Source organism: Ambystoma mexicanum, chromosome 2q (genome assembly GCF_040938575.1).
Source record: "Ambystoma mexicanum isolate Mex_15411 chromosome 2q, UKY_AmexF1_1, whole genome shotgun sequence".
In the NCBI taxonomy this organism is placed as follows: domain Eukaryota; kingdom Metazoa; phylum Chordata; class Amphibia; order Caudata; family Ambystomatidae; genus Ambystoma; species Ambystoma mexicanum.
In genome coordinates, this window is record NC_090924.1 from 217,913,165 (window position 1) to 217,932,734 (window position 19,570).

The 19,570-nt window shown below is 46.8% G+C and overlaps 1 protein-coding gene across 3 annotated transcripts in view; it reads left to right on the forward strand.

Annotated features, from left to right (window-relative positions):
- VPS35L (VPS35 endosomal protein sorting factor like) overlaps window positions 1-19,570 on the forward strand; it is a 1,734,364-nt gene that overhangs the window by 611,665 nt on the left and 1,103,129 nt on the right. For all 3 annotated transcript variants that reach the window (XM_069647157.1, XM_069647156.1, XM_069647158.1), the window contains exon 12: window positions 8,608-8,701. In XM_069647157.1, the coding sequence (XP_069503258.1) occupies window positions 8,608-8,701 (94 nt within the window). The remainder of the gene's footprint in view (window positions 1-8,607; window positions 8,702-19,570) is intronic.

Consider the following 19,570-nt stretch of genomic DNA (forward strand, 5'->3'; position numbering starts at 1 on the left):
GTCCAAGGTGGGGGATGTGCTAGCGCAGGCGAGGTTGGGAGGCGGATTTTCAGGAACCAATGTCCGAGGCAATGTAGACTAGAGCTGTGGCGTATCATAAAAAGGTTTCTCGAAATGCGTGTTTACAATTGATCCAATTATACGTGACCCATAGAGTATATCTGACCCCGAACAGAATAGCTAAGTTCAGCCAGACAGCAGCACGACAATCATGCCCAATGTGTGGAGAGATCAATGCAGATCTGGTGCATATGTTCTGGGCCTGCACAGAAATCAGAGGATTCTGGCGGGAGGTAGCCTAAGCCTTGGCATGGGCTGATATTACCCTGGGCATTGAATCCCCCCTAGCTTGTTTGCTGGGGGGCTTCACAAGGCCCAAACAGCAGGACATGTGAGTAAGCTTATGGATCTGGCATCTATACTTGTGAAATGCAAGATAGCGATGGGATGGAAGGCACATACGAGGCCAGTAGTGCAGGTATGGTGGACGGACCTGCTAAAATGGGCAAACGCACAGCCCATGGTATGGCAAGAAGCAGTGAGTCGGGACACGGAACAAGGTGATGGGGTGGTGGATGTTTGGAGGCAATTGAAAGCGGATTTGGCCACTTCTGACCGGGGCGCTATAGACGTGGAGAACACACCCATACAGGAAAAGACAGCTGCCAATGTGGTCGTTCAGGAATAGAGTTGTGAGGTAGGTAACCATTGTGTATGACATAGGCCGGGGAAGAGGTGGGGGGATTTGGGGTGTGTGAGAGCAAGTCTGTAAGTTACTATGTTTATATCAAACTATATATATATTTCTGAGGCTTGTGGAATCTGCTTAGATCACATGCTGTGCATAGGCCGACATCTAGTGGAAGCTGCGGAGTATTACAGTTTGTTTTTCGAAAGTCGAAAATGGGCGTCGACACAGGCGTGCCAGTAATACTATCCCTAGTGTGACGTCCACTGTACCCAAGATCCCTCACGCGTGTAGGATCCTCAGATTGTTTTTTTCCGCCATACTGGTCGGAAGCATCTTGCGGAGTTCCCTGGCCTTAGCCATACTTTTGCTGTTATTATAATTATAATTCTTATTCATTCCCTTCCCCACCCCAACGTCGACCCTCAACCTCGACGACGGCTGGAGAAGTCATCGACCGTCGACTGCTGCACGACGGATCTGGGCCTCGGAAGGCCGCTGGCCTCTGCCCGGGCCTAGTAGGCCGCTGGCCTCGGCCCTTACAAGTAGGGAGAGTGGGGGGTGGTACATACTCTTCACTCTTGATATATAGTTACATTTTATATATTCCTACACTTAGCAGCCCGCTGCCTTAAGGTGCGTATGGAGGGTACCCCTTTTCAATTCTGCCCCAAGTGCAATCGCAAATACCCTTGGGTCGACAGGCACGCCACGTGCAATCTCTGCTTGCCGAGGGATCACCCCGAAGCGAACTGCAGAGCGTGTAGTAGGTTTAAACCTAAGACACTTAAGGACCGTTCGACAAAGCGTTGGGCCCACCACGCCAGGCAGGAGGCCATGGCAGCGGAGGGCGCCTTCAGCGATGGCAGCGACGCCGTACTTTCGGACGGCGAGGGCATTATGGCGTCGAAAGACAGCCGGCGAGCGCAGGTCCCCGACCTCGGAAGGTCGTCCGGCAGGGCGGCTATGGGGAAGACCCCCGGCGACGCAAGCGCTACACACCTAACACACACTAAACACACTAAGACCAACCGGACCTCGACGACGTCGACTTCCCGGAAAGAGGCACAAAAAGAACGGTCCGACTCGGTGTCCTCTGGGCGCTCTCGATCGAGATCACCTCACGACGCAAGGCAATCATCCACTCTTGCCAAGAGTGCCTCGCTACACACATTAACGGAAGTTCGATCGTCGGGAGACGAAGACGACTTCCACCCCCAGGCCGCGCTCCAAGATACCGAGACCGCGGTTAACACCAGTGAGGCCCCACGCCCGAAGCACACAGATACCTCTCCAGACCCTCGGCGCCAGGCGTCGAAAATCTCTGGGGCCTCCAAGGGACAGGGAAAACATTTTTCCACGCACGGGGAGGGGGGGAAACAGCGGAAAGCACAGCCTTCCACCCCTGTAAAGCCATCCTCTCACCCTAGGCAGACAAGTAAACACAAGTCTACCCTTGAAAAGTCCCATAAATCATCTCCTGCTAAAGTAATACCCTGTTCCAGGGAATGGTCCAGTGAAGACATAGACAGGGTTATGTCTAGGATGTCTTCCTTGGCTGATTTTTATGATAAGAACCCAGAACACTTTCTTTCATATAACCCTCAAGGGGCCACACCCTCAGGCTCCTCCGATCCTATCCCGCTAAGTAAAAAGCCCCGGGTCGAAAGACCTGAACCCTTCGAGGTTCAGCCTTACTCCACTCCATATTCTACTCCACTCCCCAGTTACCAGGGACAAGTTTTCCCTGAAGAGGACCAGGAGTTTGAAATTATGGAAGAACAAACCGGCACAGATTACTATGCAGAGGATGAGGACCTGGAGGAGGGAGAAGATGAGCAGGAAATTTACAGAGTAGATTCCCCAGTACAAAGCGAAGCCCCAGTTACTGACTCTCCAGTTGATAACCAGCCCCTCCTCAACGAGGTTCTCGCTCGAGCAGCGGAACACTTCCACATCGACACCCACGGTGTACAGGAGGAAAGGGACTTCGCGGAGGAGTTTGTAGGAGAGAGAAGACCGGTCGCTCAGACCATCCCTATCCTCAAATCCATCCAACGAAGAATAGATCCTTCCCTGGTGAATCCTAACCTCACCAGAGCTGTCAACCCCAGAATTGAAAAGATTTTCCGGGCAGCCCAGTCTGACCCTCTGTATATAAGGGGACATCTTAAACCAGATTCCCTAGTGGTGACCAACACTAGAAAAAGGGCTGGCACGCCCTTATCTTCATCAGAAGCTCCTCCCGATAAGGAGAGCAAAAAACTTTACGGGTTTGGCAGAAAGGTAGCCTCAACGTCCGCCTACCAAGCAAGGATTGCGAATTCCACCACCCTGTTGGCTAGTTACAATTGCCATCAATGGGAAGAAGTCGCGGCGCTCATTGCCTCTGCTCCAGAACCGTTAAAGGGCCAGCTGGCTCGGATCTCAGCAGAGGGGAGAGCCGTGTCTGGTTGCATTTTAAAAGCGACTTTCGACGCCGCTGACAACGCAGGGAGATTGATAGCAGAAGGTACTGTTATCAAGAGACATGCGTGGTTACGGCAGTCGGGATTCAAGACAGAAACCCAGGCTTCTTTAATAGACAAGCCAGTGGAACCCGACCTATTGTTTGGGAAAGCGGTCGAAGACGCACTTAAAAATGCCAAAGATGAATATGAGACTCTCAAATCCCTTGGCCAGCTTACCAACAAACCCCCTAACCAGAGGGGGAACAATAATTTTCGTCGCCCACGCGGCCAAAATTCACAAAGAGGCAACTATGCCCAGGGACAAGGTACACAATGGAATAACAACCCGCAGTCTACCCAGAGTTACGGCAGGGGTAACAAGAGAGGTCGTGGAAGAGGCAGAGGCAGCCCCAACAAGGGAGGTGGCACGCCTCCACCAAAACAGTGACGCTCAGTTCAGGGTCCCTTGCCACGCAACCCCAGTAGGGGGACGCATTTCCACCTTCACCCAGGCTTGGGAAGGGATCACCTCAGACAGATGGGTGCTGTCAACAGTATCCGCAGGATATTGTATAGAACTACTGCAGCGTCCCCGGAATCATCCTCCACGACAAAGAGTGCACTCCCTAGAGCATCAAAAGATCCTTCTCGAGGAGATCGCCATTCTGCTAGAAAAGGACGCGATAGAACTCATCCCAGGACACCAGGTAAACAAGGGTATCTATTCAACTTACTTCCTTGTGCCAAAGAAAGATTTGACAATGCGCCCAGTATTGGACTTACGGCCTGCCAACAAGTATGTCAAGCCCCAAAAATTCCGTATGACCACGCTACAAGAGGTAATCCCCCTCCTAAAAAAGGGGGATTACATGGCAACCTTGGATATGAAAGATGCTTATTTTCATAGTTCCATGCTCCCAGCGCACAGAAAGTACTTGCGCTTCAAGGTGGACAGTCGCCACTACCAATTCAAGGTACTGCCCTTCGGGATAGCTTCAGCACCAAGGGTATTCACCAAGGTACTGGCGGTGGCGGCTGCACACCTACGCAGGGAAGCAATCCCGGTGTACCCTTATCTGGACGACTGGCTCATAACGATGGAAACCCCAGGAATTTGCAGGTCAAACATTCAAAGGACTATCGACCTCCTCCACGAATTAGGCTTCTCCATCAACGAGAAAAAGTCAAGTCTGGTGCCAAGCACCTCAAAACAGTTTCTAGGAGGTATCCTAGATACTCAGAAAGGATTGACCTTCCCTTCGGAAGAGAGAATTCGGAATATACTTCTGCAAATTCCGCATTATCAGTCAGGTCAACAGATAACAGTACGCAAAGCTATGCGGTTACTGGGCATGATGGCGTCATGCATTTACCTGGTCCCCCACGCGCGTCTGCGCATGCGTCCCATGCAGGAATGGTTGGCGAAACAGTGGTCTCAGGCAAGTGGTCATTGGGACGATCTAGTGGTCGTTTCGCCAACACTCGTACAGAGCCTACACTGGTGGACAAGAGAGAATCTCGCAAAGGGGAAACCCTTTTACGATCCCGAAGTACAAGCCGTGGTGACTACAGATGCATGCCTGACTGGGTGGGGAGCTCACCATCTCCACCACACAGCTCAGGGTCTCTGGTCTCACTCAGTAGCCAAGAACCACATCAATATGCTAGAGCTTCTGGCAGTATTCCGAGCGCTAAGGGCGTTCGAGCCCCATCTACTGAACTTGTCGGTGCAGATCAGGACGGACAGCACGACAGCCATGTTCTATCTGAACAAGCAAGGGGGGACTCGTTCGCCAAATCTGTCCAAGCTTGCCCAGAAAATATGGATATGGGCACTCAGACGGAACATCTTCCTGTCATCGCAACATGTTCCAGGGGAGCTCAATTCCCTAGCGGATGCTCTAAGCAGAGACTCCCTCCCAGAAGAACACGAATGGGTCCTTCACAGAGACGTAGTAGAAGATCTCTTCTCTCAGTGGGGTTTCCCCACTATAGACCTATTCGCCACACGCGAAAACAAACAATGCCCAGGATTTGCATCCAGGTTCCCCCAGCCGGACTCCCAAGGGAATGCCCTATGGATGAACTGGTCAAGGATGTTTGCGTACGCTTTTCCACCAACTCCTCTCATCAGGAAGGTGGTGTACAAGATGAACAAGGAATCGATGACGCTCATCCTAGTTGCTCCCATGTGGGCGAGACAACCATGGTTTCCACACCTACGCAGGATGGCGGTGTGCGAACCCATCAGACTCCCAGCCTGGTACAACCTACTGTCCCAGCAACAGGGTCAAACAGTGCATCAGGAACCCAACTCTATGAACCTAGCAGCATGGCTCCTGAAGTCATAGAGTTTGGACATCTCAAATTACCACAGAGGTGTATGGACATTCTAAAGGAGTCCAGGAAACCAAATACAAGGCACTGTTACTTTGATAAGTGGAAAAGATTCGTTATCTGGTGCCAGAATAAACAAATCAACCCGGTTGATTGCACTCCTTCCAACGTTGTGACATACATGCTCCACCTGCTGGATGCAGGGTTGGTTTTTAACTCGCTGAAAGTACACCTGGCAGCCCTCTCGGCTTACACCACATCCCATAACAAGGTCTCGTGGTGGAAAGTACCAGTGGTTAAAGCCTTCATGGAAGGAGTAAAGAGACTTCACCCTCCTATTTCGAACCCACCGCCAGGATGAGACCTCAACGTGGTGCTAGCTAAGCTCATGGGACCCCCATTCGAACCCATGCATAAAAGTAGTCTCACACACCTGACTTATAAAACGGCCTTCTTAGTAGCCATTACCTCCATAAGAAGGGTCAGTGAAATTCAGGCTCTGTCAGTGCAGGATCCTTTCTTTACTATCCACAAGGACAAACTGGTTTTACGCACACACCCTAGGTTCTCACCTAAATTCATATCCAAGTTCCATGTAAACCAGTCCATCGAGCTTCCGACTTTCTTCCAGAACCCGCAAAGCTCGGCTGAGGTGAAACTACACACCCTAGATGTGCGTAGGGCGGTCCTATACTATGTAAATAAAACCAGACCGCTAAGGAAAACAGATCAACTGTTTGTCTCCGTAGCTACAGGCAGAGAGGGGGATCGCGTCTCTAAGGGCGCTATCTCGAAGTGGATTATCAACTGTATACAGCTGTGTTACTCTCTTTCTGAAAAGACTCTGCCTTTTACGCCAAGGGCCCACTCTACTAGAGGCATTGGTGCCACTCTGGCTTTCATTGCAAATGTTCCCCTCGACACCATTTGCAAAGCGGCTACTTGGAGCTCTATTCACACTTTTACTCAGCATTACTGCATTGACACTCATTCCAAGACAGATACACAAGTGGGACAAGCGGTTCTAAGACACCTGTTTGCTCATGACCCTTCTCACATCCCACCTCCTTCTTCTGGTACTGCTCGCTAATCTATGCACAGCATGTGATCTAAGCAGATTCCACAAGCCTCAGAAGGGATACATTACTCACCGTAATCGTATTTCTGATGCTTGTATCTGCTTAGATTCACATGCGACCCACCCTTCCTCCCCTCCGAGAGAAGGCGCATGATTGCTTGTAGTCTTACCTTTCTGTCTATCTGCTTGGATTATCTGTACTCACGCTACTCCTCATGCTTCCTCATGTCAGAAAAAATACAATCTGAGGATCCTACACGCGTGAGGGATCTTGGGTACAGTGGACGTCACACTAGGGATAGTATTACTGGCACGCCTGTGTCGACGCCCATTTTCGACTTTCGAAAAACAAACTGTAATACTCCGCAGCTTCCACTAGATGTCGGCCTATGCACAGCATGTGAATCTAAGCAGATACAAGCATCAGAAATACGATTACGGTGAGTAATGTATCCCATATTTAGAGTTGCAGGCACTATCTTCTAAACCACCTTTTATGGTTTTTTATAAGGACTTAAGATCAAGCCTTAATTCCTACCAAAGATTATATAACATTTTCATCTGGGACAAAAGTTAGTATTACCTACTTTTTACCCACCACCTCATCCTGGCAAGGAAGAGGAAAGGTTACACAGACTTGACCCAAGAAGGTCTCTGAGTTTCAATAATGTCAAAGTTTTGTTTAGATGACTAACTATTTATAGAATATACTGGTCATAGACTGAGACAGGCTGTAACTAAACAAACCTATACCAGATGGATTTTATTGGCTATTACTGAATGCTACAGACTTGCTGGGAAAGATCCCCCAGAAGGCTTGAGAGCCCATTCCACTAGGGGCATGGCTACTACTTCTGCTCTTCAAAGAGGGGTTTCAATAAAAGATATTTGTGAAGCGGCTATTTGGTCTACCATTCACACTTTTACAAAGCATTAGTGCCTTGATTCCACCTTAAGTCAGGATGGAAGCTTTGGGAAAGCAGTCCTTCAATCGGTTCATACCAATTCTTGATTGCAAAATTTGTGCTCCCTCTGCCAAAACTAATACTGCTTTTGTAGTCTATCATTGATGAGAAATGCATGGGAGGACACAATCCATTCGAAGATCCAGTTACTTACCCCTGGTAACGTTCTTTCAACTGGATCGTCCGCCCACATATTCCTCATCGCCTCTCCCAGCCTACCCCGCAGTAGAATTTCTGTGATTTACAATTTACGCTCCTTCTGAGTCTGGTATGATCTAAACCACATTAATGCTGGTAGTTCTACTGTAAGAAAAAACAGAACTGAAACCAATGGGTGCTGGACGTTCCATATATACCTTCGATGACGTTATCCTCGAGACGGAGGCCCTCAAGGGACAACGCGTCGACCACATCGACGCACAGCACCCTCTGACAAAAATTGTTTCCGAAGCAGCTGAAGTTGGATATAGGAGATATCACTGATCAGCAATACGTGGGAGGAACATCCAGTCGAAAGAACGTTACCAGGGGTAATTAACTTGTTCATTAGTAGTATTGTGTGATAGTATTACCTGCTCTGTTCATTTTTTTAGTGTGCCCTTTGGCCAATAATAAAAAAGATTGTATATACTTACCTGTCTTACCCGTCTAAGTGTAATCCTTGATTGCCTCACTGTGTGCACTCATTGTGGACCCCTGACCCCACTCACCTCTCCTGAGACTAAGCCTTGACCACTCTCCATGCTATTATTGGAGCTATGCGTGATCGCTATGATTACAGACATTACTAAAACACAAGATTTAACTCTTAACAGCCAATTAGTTGTACCAGCACCGTTGGTGTTTTATTAATGTCTCATTTGCCTCATTTGAATTATTGTAATATTTGGCATTAAAGAACTTCTTCATGCATAAACAAAATCGTTCTATTTGAATACACTTGCTCAGTGTAAAATGTTTGTACTGTCAATAACTGCTCTTTTTGTAAAATACGTTTTAGCAGATGTGGAATGCTTTTAATTTTTATCATTAATCATTGTTAGCACAAGTGATTTAGAGGTATGTTAATCTTGCTCTTAATTTTGTTAGGGGATTCGCAGAGTGCCTACAGCGTCTAACATCAATGATTAGAGGCATTGGCGACCCGTTGGTTGCAATCTATGCAAGAGCATACCTGTGTCGGGTAAGTCATATTACATAACTCTTTTGTGAACTTTATATTTCATTGTAGGTTTTGTTCTTTGGCATGCTGGTTAGTGGGGTGGGAGGAAAGATGTGGTGTTTAAACTATGAATATGCGACACAAGGCCAATTCACACACTTGTAAACGGGAGTGAAAAGCACATGTGGACATAAAGCCTAAATCATTTGGGGCATGCTTGCTGTTAGTCTTACATTATGTGGTTTTTCTTGTAGACCTCAACTCAACTAGAAGGTTATTTGTTGGCATACAACTTTTCTAACCCCACATATTGAACATTTGCAGGCATACAGATCTCTCTCTTTTGTACCCAGGAGAAAAACGTTACAATAATTCACTCACCAATTTGTCTCTATGTGGTGTTAGGTGTGAATAGAGCGTTGAACGCCAGCATTGTCTTTTTGTATGTTTCCCTCTGCTTGCAGAGCAACTACACATTCTCTGTTTTTGCTCTAACAGCCTTCAATTTGTCTGAAGGAATCTAATGAGGCCTGTGTTCAAGCCCCATGGTCATCACCCTTATTTAAGCTATGCTGCACTATTTTCAAGAGTCCTTAGCTCACCAAGGACAGTTATGGCTAAGCAACTGTGGTGCACTGTCTAGGTATGAGTGTGGCAACAGAATACATTACAATGAACTATTGATTCAATTAAAGGAATGCCCACACAAGTTAAAGGCTGTATATATGCTTTATCAACCGTTGCAAGTAAGCAAGAACCTTTGTGTACTTGTAGCAGGTCAACTGAGCAGTCTCTAGTATTTGCAGTGTCACTAGTTTCTGACTTAGATTATCCCTATAGCCCGAATATCTACCTTGTTGGCTCTATGCAAGTCTCAGGATGAGACTGTTCTTTCTCACTGGGAATAAAGTGTAACTCAGATTATTGGTTTGCATACTGGTCTTAAGGCTGTGGTTGAACATATGTTAGTCTATGGCTCTGTCAGTTTCCACACAGTTCTGTCAGTTTGTGGCCCTCCAAGGTTCTGTAGTTACCGAAGAGTGACTGCTTTTTGTACCTAGGATTCTCATGGCAGATAAAGGGTTCCATGTGCTAATATCCCCGCAAAAATATTGTGATATGTTTGCGGCGATATTGACCCATGGACCCTGTGGGGGACACCCCCGCAACCCCTGCATTATTTTAAAATGTGCAGAGGACACCCCCACAACTCCTGCTCCCACAAATTATCCCCCCCAAAAATATTGCCTATGGTGAGACAAACAGCCATATGTACGCCGATATTTTTGGTGGGGATATTTTGTAGGGATACCAGATAAAGTGATTAGCAGGGTCCCAGATGCTACAGGAAACTGTAGGGCCACTGAAATGAAGAAAAGGAATTTTCTGCGACTGGGGAGCATTGGGACGGGTCTGGTAACGGAGGAGCAAGTCCTGCTGGTGAGGTTGAACATTGGTGTTAGGAGACATTTCTCTTTTTGCAACTTTCCCTCCACAGTTTCTTTCGACGCTCTTTCTTTTTGCTCTGTTCTTAGTTTGGGCTATTAGGTGACACATGCGACACCTATAAGTCAAAAGTGTTGCCTTAGAGTACAGATGGGGAGAAATGGTATATGAAGAGGGACCCACACAGCTTGTAGGTGGTGTTTGGTTATTTGCCCACCCTTTGACTGCCGATGGCCATGCTAATCCATTTGGCCATTCCCAACCAGTTCCTGCTCCTCCCACCAACGCATCTCCTCATGGGAACTCTTTGAGCTCACTTTAATCAAGCCTTACCATCAAAGATTGCACTCTGAGTGCCTGCCAGTGTTTTTTCAAAGTAGTCTTCTGAGTTAATGACTTAATTGGAGTGGTAAGCCCGCTACTGGTGTAATAGAAATGAATTAACCTTCAGCCAATGGATTTATAAGTGTGGACTGGACTATTTGTGTCCTTCACTGAAGTCCTGCTAAAACAAGCATTGGCAAAGCCAGGGGTTATGGCTTGTGTATAAGTGTTAGGCATTTGCCAGGCACTGATATGCGATGCACAGGTACTTACACCTTTTTGCACCTGCTACCATCAATGGCCAGTTAATACTAATATGGCTGTGCCTGGCAAGTGTCTTGCCCATGCCAATACAAAAGCCCAAATGGTTGGTTTACCAATGACTGTTGAACCTTTACTTTTTGAAGGAAGTAAAGCATTCAGCTTCACTTCCCTTGCCTTTTGTCCATTTGTTATGGGGAAACTGATCAGTCCTTCAGACTAACAGTACTGGGCAACTATGTTTCCCTTTTGCATTCTGTGACTTTTTAATACTGCACACAGCATCCTACAGTGCAGTGCTATGATATGAAATATATGTTATTTATAAGGCGCCTGTACACAAGTGCTCTAGGTGCGACAAGACAAGGTAGGGGAGACAGAGGGAGGACAAAACAATCTTACTAGGCTTTGTGTCAATGCAGTGGGGACACTTTCATATCACACTAGCCTTTTACACTTGTGATTTTCGGTTACTTTAATATGGGCCTAAAGACAAGCTCGTGGCAGTAGATACATTTTTAGAATGTTTGCAATTCTTTTAGTGTGCACATTCGCGTTACCGTGTAAGGCTATTCAACGTGGCTAGTGCCCTAAAATGGCCGTGCCACAAGATGTTTGCTTGTTCTTTGACCATATTGTAGTTTGGTCTTCTTCCTGCCCTTCCAGGTCAGGAAATCCCAGATAGGTTCATGCACTTGCCCGAGAAAGCTGCTGCCTCCGTGGGCTAGTGATGCCTTTGTGTGTATGTGGCCCTGGGAGGCGGTGGGACTGTCTGGTCCCACTCCACATCCCTGGTGCCAGAGAGTCTTGGTGTGGGGCAACAGTGAAACCAGTAGTTGTCCCTGACTAGACAACTACTGGCTGTTTGAATGGTCCGTATCCTTACCATTGGTGGGCTTGGACTTGCTTCCAGCCTGGGTTTTGGATAAGAAGAGAACTCCTGCAGCCATTTCTTCAGATTAGCGTTGGAGACAAGAATCCCTCTCATAAGAACAGCCGACTGATCTGAAGAAGACCCCTGAAGAGGCCTGGCATCCTTTCCTATGTCTGGTCCGGTGAAGCCTGTTGGTCCACCTTATCTCTAAAAACCTTAGCAGTGCTTCAGCCCTGGGACCAGTGGGACCAATTTGTCATGACGCTAGAGTATCCAGCCGCCCTGAGCCTTCCGCAGTTTCCCTGGACCACACGGTGGACTGACCAACTCTCCAGTGAGTAACCTCACCAAAACCATTGCTGTTCCGAGGTTGCACCCGGAACTTTGGTAGTCAGCAGTTTCTGCTACAATTCGCCTTCTCTCCGAATTGCAGCCTGCCAGCATTAAGGGATCCTTTCCTAGAGAATCTTCTATTACTGCGGCTGGAAGGACGCCTGTCATCGCCTATGTGCGGGTACAGTTGGAACTGGAACTTGCCTTCTTCCATCCTGTGAAGTGTCCCAAAGAGGTCTGCATTGGTGTTTCTTGCATTTCTTTATCGCCAAGGGTCGCATCCAGCATCTGTACCCAACCAGAAAAATACTTACACCCGCAGCTCCTCTGTACCTCTCACTGGAACCAACAGTGGGAAATCCAACCTCCAGCAACACCCAGATGATCCACCAAGTAATCTGGGAACATTGGAGTCAGGGCGGTAAGTAAACACAGTATATTTGACCACCCTGCCCTTTATAGGATAATACTGGGAAACATCCTTTTCTCTCAGTAACTCCTGAAATACAAAAGAACTTTTACTTGCCTTAGTAAAACTGTAGAAGAGTCTTTTGATCCATCACCAACATACGCAAATTGTAACTTAGCTACCCCAGGTTGGGGCTAATCCCCTAAAATCAAACCTCATGCAACTTTACAATCCAATATATCCATCAAAAGCCCATTGAAGGGTTAAACATCATACCAGCAGTATAAGAGGACCCAGGACTTCTGAGCACCGGCGGAACATGGCGCCCTCAATTTCTAACCATGTCCAGGTTTACCTCCAGTCCGCTTCATGTAAACCTGGCGTGGGTTAGGGCCCTAATTCTGGACATATTTCCATAGGAAGGGAGACCATTCTCCCTCCAGAGTGGAGCCCCACCAGTTATCCTCCATGAGATGCAATTCTTTGCTCTTGGAGGCTGTTGGGATGCACGTCCAGCTCCCATGGCCGCCCAAACGGTTTAGGCTCAGGTAAATCTTTTAGCGCACACACAAATGTGAGTGTGTGCAGCAGCAGGGGTCTGGGGGTTGATCGTGCAAATCGGGAATAATAAACATAGTTGTTTTCTAACAGTCATGGGAATATAGGTAGGCCCAGCTGTAGGGCACGAGTGCTATTGAAGTACAGTAGTTAAAATATAGTGTATGATGGTGATGTAGGCACTGGTTCCAGACGTGAGAAATACTGAAGCACCGCCCTATTGGAAGTGAGGTGTAGTATTTTGCAGGCCTTGTTGCAAGTGGCAACACAGTGCGATAGAGAGTTTGAATCACCTTCCCATCCCAAGCCCCAGCAGTGACACCATACAATGGGACCTTCCGTCCGAACATATAAACATATAATTGCATCGAGCTTCAGGCCTGCAAAACCGGAAAGGAATGTAAATGGCAGAGCACAGGCAGGGCTGCGCCCAGCGTGAAGGACAGACCCATGGAAGCTGGGGAAGAGGTATTTATCTGCCGACATTTCTAATCTAGATTGAGGGCACTGGTGCTCCCCGGGAGAATGGCCATCCTATATAAAATGCCAGATTTCCATAAAAAAGCCTACCTAAATCCATCCGAATTTGGCTGATTAGTGTGGTCCTTGAAAGGCCCAGGCGAAGCCCCAGGTAGGGTAACTAATAAGGGGGGAAGCTAGGAGTGAAACACCTTGTGATTTGTGATACGAGGAGCAGGTGGTGATGCCAATACATGTAGTTCAACGACTGGGAGGGATGGTGAAGGTGGTGCCCGCATGTCTGATATCAAGAAAAGCTCACTGTTATTCTAAGAAGGTAATTTGACCTTGGAGTTATCCACTGAAAATGAGAAAGATCTCTGATAAAAGATCCAACGTATTGCAACTTCCACACTGGCAGTGAAGATTGGGTGAAATTATGTCGCCGTTTTTGTACCATGGATTAGTCATCAGGTACTGACTATGTTGTAGTCCTTTCTGTGGTATGCTCTAGATTCAAGGTGAATCTTTGTGGAAAACCTTTAAATTGTTGGACTAAGATTATGTCTCTCTAGTTTGTGGTGTTAACTAAAAAAATATATGGCAGTGCGATAAACACTAAGGACTATATCAACATTCTTTATTGCTCAGCCCCTGAGGAATGTCCTGTATTAGGTTACATCATAAGGACAGAAACATCTTGGGCTGTGTTTTGTACAAAGATTGATACAAATTTGTTTGATTTAAAATGTGTATGATGTTCCAAGAATAACTGTTTTGATTATTTTGTCTTGGACAAGGTATGAATGTCATACATTTTTTTCACACAAGTGCCTGTGGTCTTATGATTTTATTATAAATGTTTTTTTGCAATTATTAAAGTACATTTTGTAATGCCAGAGAGTGTACTTATCCATTGTTGAAATCCGTTGGATCTTTTATCAGATATCTTTCTTGTTGGTCAGAAATCTAGAGACGCAACCTTACTTTTCCACACTTAAATAGTGTCTATGTCCCAGGCAGTGGAAAGTTGTTTCTATAACCCCCAAATTCTTGGTCACAACGTTTATACATTATCAGTTATCCACTGAACTCATGTTAATGAACCGGTGCACACCACGTGACTAAGCCAGTTGAGAGGGTAACATTCCAGGTACCTCGCCAATCGGGTACCAGAGAATCAAGATGACTGAGTAGGGCACCATGTGTTAGAGGGTAGGGGTAGATTAAGATGTGGCCAATCGGTCAAGGGACTATAGGGGATTGGTAGTATGTATGTAGATGGTAGCCAATGAGGTTGTGGAGTTAACACTGTATTTATCTATTTTTATATTTGCATATCGCACTGAACCCGGGGGCATCTGGCCGCTGGCTTACATGGGGGCACTGGTTGCCCTAGGTTACAGGAGGTTACAGTCCTAGGAAACACATTAGTTACAGGCAATTGGATACAGGCAATGGTTACAGTGGTTGAGAACATAATTACCAGTTATATGAAGCTAGTAATCTAACAATGTGGAGTTGGCGGTGGGTTTGGTGTGTTCAGCTAAATTTGGGATCTTGTGAGAATAAGTTTTGAAGCCTTTGCGGAAAGACCAGAAGGATTCGATTCGTCAGATCTTAGCACTCAAGGGAGGGCGTTCCAGAGTTTGGCTGCGATCACTGGGAAGCTGCTTCCTCCCGCTTTCTGGCACCTGTATTTCGGGATGTCTTGTAAATGCGAGTATGCAGATCGGGTAGGTCTGGAGGATTGTGCCTTGGAGATTTTTCTGGACAGGTAGGTGTGGCAGTCTCGGAGATGCATTTGTGAGTCAATGCTAGCGATTTGAACATGATGCTTTCTTGGACCACGAGCCATTGGATGTTTCGTCTGGCTGTGAAAATGTGGTCTTTTTTAGAGATGTTTAGAGTTGCTCTTACAGTGTAATTTTGAACGAGTGGAGTTTATTTACTTTGCGGACATTGGTACCTGTGAAGAGGGAGTTGCAATAGTCGATCCTGGATAATATGAGGGCTCTAGTGAATGCGATGCAGCTGTTCGTGGACAGGAATGGCCTGTAGGCATTAATCAGTTTTGCAGTGTGTGCTGCTGCTGATGCGATAGCCTTGACCTGTCAAGTTAGCGATAGTGTGGAGTCTAGGTATACACCCAAGTGAAGCTGTCCTCTCTTAAAACCGTGTATTTGCTTTGAACTAACAGAGAGCTCCATTGCAGTTCAGTTCTATGGGACCTTCTGTCAAGTTTTTCCTTTTTGAAAACAAAATAAATCTTGTTTTCCTTGTAAAGAGGTGCACCAAGCATTTTTCACAAGGGAGTGTTTTTTTTCTTGTCTGGTTGTCTGCCTTATAGGGCCCATTCCCTTTCGGATAGTAAATGCTTCCTCTTCCAGTGGATCACCAGCAACAGGAAGTGGGGCCTATGTCGAAAATATTTCCAAACTCTCTTCCTCCTCCAACCCAAATAAAATCAATATGTGATGAAGCCTTCTTTCAAAACAGTCTCCCCCCTTATCCAACCTAGAACCTCCTTCCAGTACGCACCCACCTTTCCACAAAACCACCATATGTGTAAATATGTTGGCCGTTCCCCACATTTATGCCAATAATATGGACTTGTTGACGGGAACATTTTTGACAACCTGACTGAGTCATATTGCCATCTGTGCAAAAAATGTTAACCCATGGAGTTTATACTGGCAGGCGATCGAAGACTTTTTGGCCCCTATAGACAATTTCTTCCATATAAATCCATCCAGTTTCCTACCCAAGTCTATTTCCCATTTGGCTTTAAGTCCCTCCGTACTCTTCCCCTTGCTAGCACCAAAGTAGCATATAAACCAGATATTAGCCCTTTCGTGTCCACATGCATGTCTAAAATGTTCTCTGTCAGTGTAACGTCTTATTGAATCTCAGACCTCCATTTATCAGCTGTTGCATCATCCTTCATATGTAAATATGGGAACACAAGGAGTTTCCCTATATGTAACTAGGTTTCCAGTTCCTGGATGGAAATTCATTTTCCATTAACCCACAATTGACCGACCTGTTCCAGTCCTGCCTCAAACCATTCTTGAAATCGAGGTGGTCTGGGAGGTCGTCACGGATCGGGGGGCCCATAAATGGCTCAGCAGTGAGCACCGTGTTGTGATCCTCCTCATTGCAGGTTGTTTACTCCAGATTTCCCAATGTACCCCCAGTATGCCGTGTGCACGGATTCTGTTAGGGACCTTCCTCTTGGGGTCCCACAACCATTCACCCACTGTTACCGGTCCCAAGAGGTAAGAGGTCCGGATACACCCATTGTTCTCTTTATTCAGCTTCTGTGACTATTGAGCACAAGGCCCCATTTTACTTATGATTTGGACTGCTTAAAATAGGTAATTACATTGTTATATGGTTCCATCATTGATTGAATTTAATTTACTTACATGCTTGCTTAATACATTATTTTAATGCATGTGTGTACCTGTGGTGAATGTACATATTTATATCATAAAATGATTGTGTAATAATGGTACCTTTTGATGTGGCCTGTGATTATTCCGCGAACACCGCTGCCCTTCTGTAAAATGTATGGAGGGCAGCGGTTTCCAATCCGGGGAGACTTTCCTCCTGAGAGCTCTGCCCGCAGAACCTGAAAGTAACTGCGGGGCCACAGGCTCAGGTGAAAAGGCAGAAATACACAAGGAAGCAGCAGGCGTGCTTACAGGGGAAGAAAAGCAGAAAAAACACAGTTATGGACACAAGCAAACCCAATTTATGGCCACAAACTTCCACCTCCCTCTCGTACCACTCCTACCTGATTCAGGTTACTGAGCAGTTGATGCACCTATGTGTATTTCTACCAGGAGCTACAAGTTCATAGGCCAGGGGTGCCCGCCCGACGTGGATGCCAGCGGACGCCCAAGTCCTGAGATAAATGCAGGGGCCTGACCCAGACGGCACATGGATGGAAACTAAGGGAGAAGAGAGCTGAATCCAGGAAGCATCGAATGGACTATTTCCCAAGGACCAAAGAGCAGAGTCATCCAATGAAGGCACCACAGTTCAGAGTAATCCATATACAATCCAAGTCATAAAACAAATCGGGGTCAAAATCCAATTTGAGCAAATCGCAAATCATTCCGATGCGACTAAATAACCAGACAGAACCAAAAACAGATCCATAAACATGAGGCAGGTCCTTGATGAAACCAGGCATCATCAAGCACCAAAACAGTAGGGAAATCCAAGCCAGTCCAGTAGAAGCGGAGCTGATGACAGGGAATACAGTACAACAATGAACGAAATGAACTGGAATGCCACTCACTGAAGGGAAACAATTGAGGAGCGTGGACTCTTCATTGCAGGTTCCTTTTATGCAGCCACTTCTGGGTAACATGGTGTGCGGAGTGTGTGCCGACATCACGTTTAGTGCTGCACTGCCTGCTTGGAAGTGTAGTATGAATGATGCAGGAGGAAATGTGAGGGTCAACCGTTGATGCAGAGCGGCCCACTGGACAGTGTTGTGTGGGTGATACCGGTGAGAGCACAACAGTGGGCCGCGGGCGCTAAGCCCGCAGCATCCAACACCATGGAAGCCGCTAGTCCCTCGCTGGAGTGAAATAGCACCAACGCCCGCCGTTTGCATGCTAAATCCTGACACCTGTTTTTTTATTTTTCAGTTTGTGTAGAAGACCTAGAATAAATAACTGTATTTGCATACTTAACTGTCCAAATTGAATTATTGGGCTTCATCACGAGTTTGACGGTAACCCTTAAATGCGGCGGTGGCGGTAGCGCTATTACCGCCGCATTTAAGGGTCCGTCAGATCATGGCTTTTAACGGATTTCACCCCCAGCTTTAAGCTGGGGGGAAATCCGCAGCAAATTTGCCGATTTACGGCGTGTTTGCCGCCGGCGGGAAATCCGCCAGCAGTAATAACGCAAATTTTCCCCTTTGGGCCCAATGGGGAATGGGCAATACCCATTCCGCCAAACCCGTGATCCGGCGCTAATAGCGCCGGGGGGTTTGGCGGTAGGGCCATTAGCGCCAGCACTATCAGCGCCGGCGTTACCGCCCAACTCGTGATGAGGCCCATTGTGTATCATATTGTGTGGACTCATTGAGGGTCCCAGACCCCACTCACATACTCCTGAGAATAGCCTTGACTGTTCTCCATTCCTACCTTGATTAGGTTTTGGCTAACGTCTGCTTACTGTAACTAAGGTGGCCTCCTAAAATCTGTCCACCAGGCCAGATTCTAGAAATGTATTTTAACAGTGAGTCAGAGATAGCATAAGGTATGCAGATGTACCTTTCCAAGGTAGCAATGTTTTTTGTAGCACAGTTCTTATCAATTTTGTAACCCACAGCATAGTAAGCCAAAACCTATTGGTCTGTCCAGTTACCTTTGCTCTTATTTCAGTGTCCTCACCTAACTGCCTATTATTTCTCTGTGACTACTTGCCTCAATAATCCACAGACAAATATAGTATATTTAAGTTGTTTTATAAAGGTTTTAAGAAAAAGGTCTAGGACGACTGGGATGTTCGAAACTATGGGGTTCCCAAAGGGTCTCTCAACCTCCCATGGGCTCCCTCAACCCACGCCTAGGTACTCCCAAAATCTCCCCAAAATACAGAACAGGTGTCTGCAACCTTTGGCTCTCCAGATCTTTTGGACTACAATCCCAACAGTCCTACCCAATGTATTCGAGTGTGAGGCATCATGCGAGTCCTAGTCTAAAGCTTCTGGAGAGCCACAGGTTGCAGACCCTGTTCTGAAGCATGGTAGCCCCTACCATCTAAGCCTTACTAATATTCACAGGGAAACTAAAGGATGTAGCCTTTTCTGTCTGTCTCCCTCAGGGACTAAATCAGGTACATTTCTGGTCTGTTAGGCTGCCAGTTGTCACCAGGGTTTCATTTTCAACCCCCCACACCCTCTCGCTCTCTCTCCCTCGCCGTACCCTTTCCTTTTCTTCTCATTTCTCTCCCTTCCTGTTCTCCTATCTGTTCCGCTTTCCTTATCCTCTCGTCTCTTCTGCCACCCTCGCACAACCTACACATCTCTCCTCTTATTCCTCTCTCTCTATCTGCCTTCGCTCCTCTCCCAACCTCCTCTCCTCTCTCGCTCTATGGTCCCCACTCTCCTTCTCTTTACTTTGAATCCCCGATCTATGCCTCTGTTTCCTAATCTTGCTACACTCTCTCCGCCTAGCTCTTCCAACTCCCTTGCCATCCT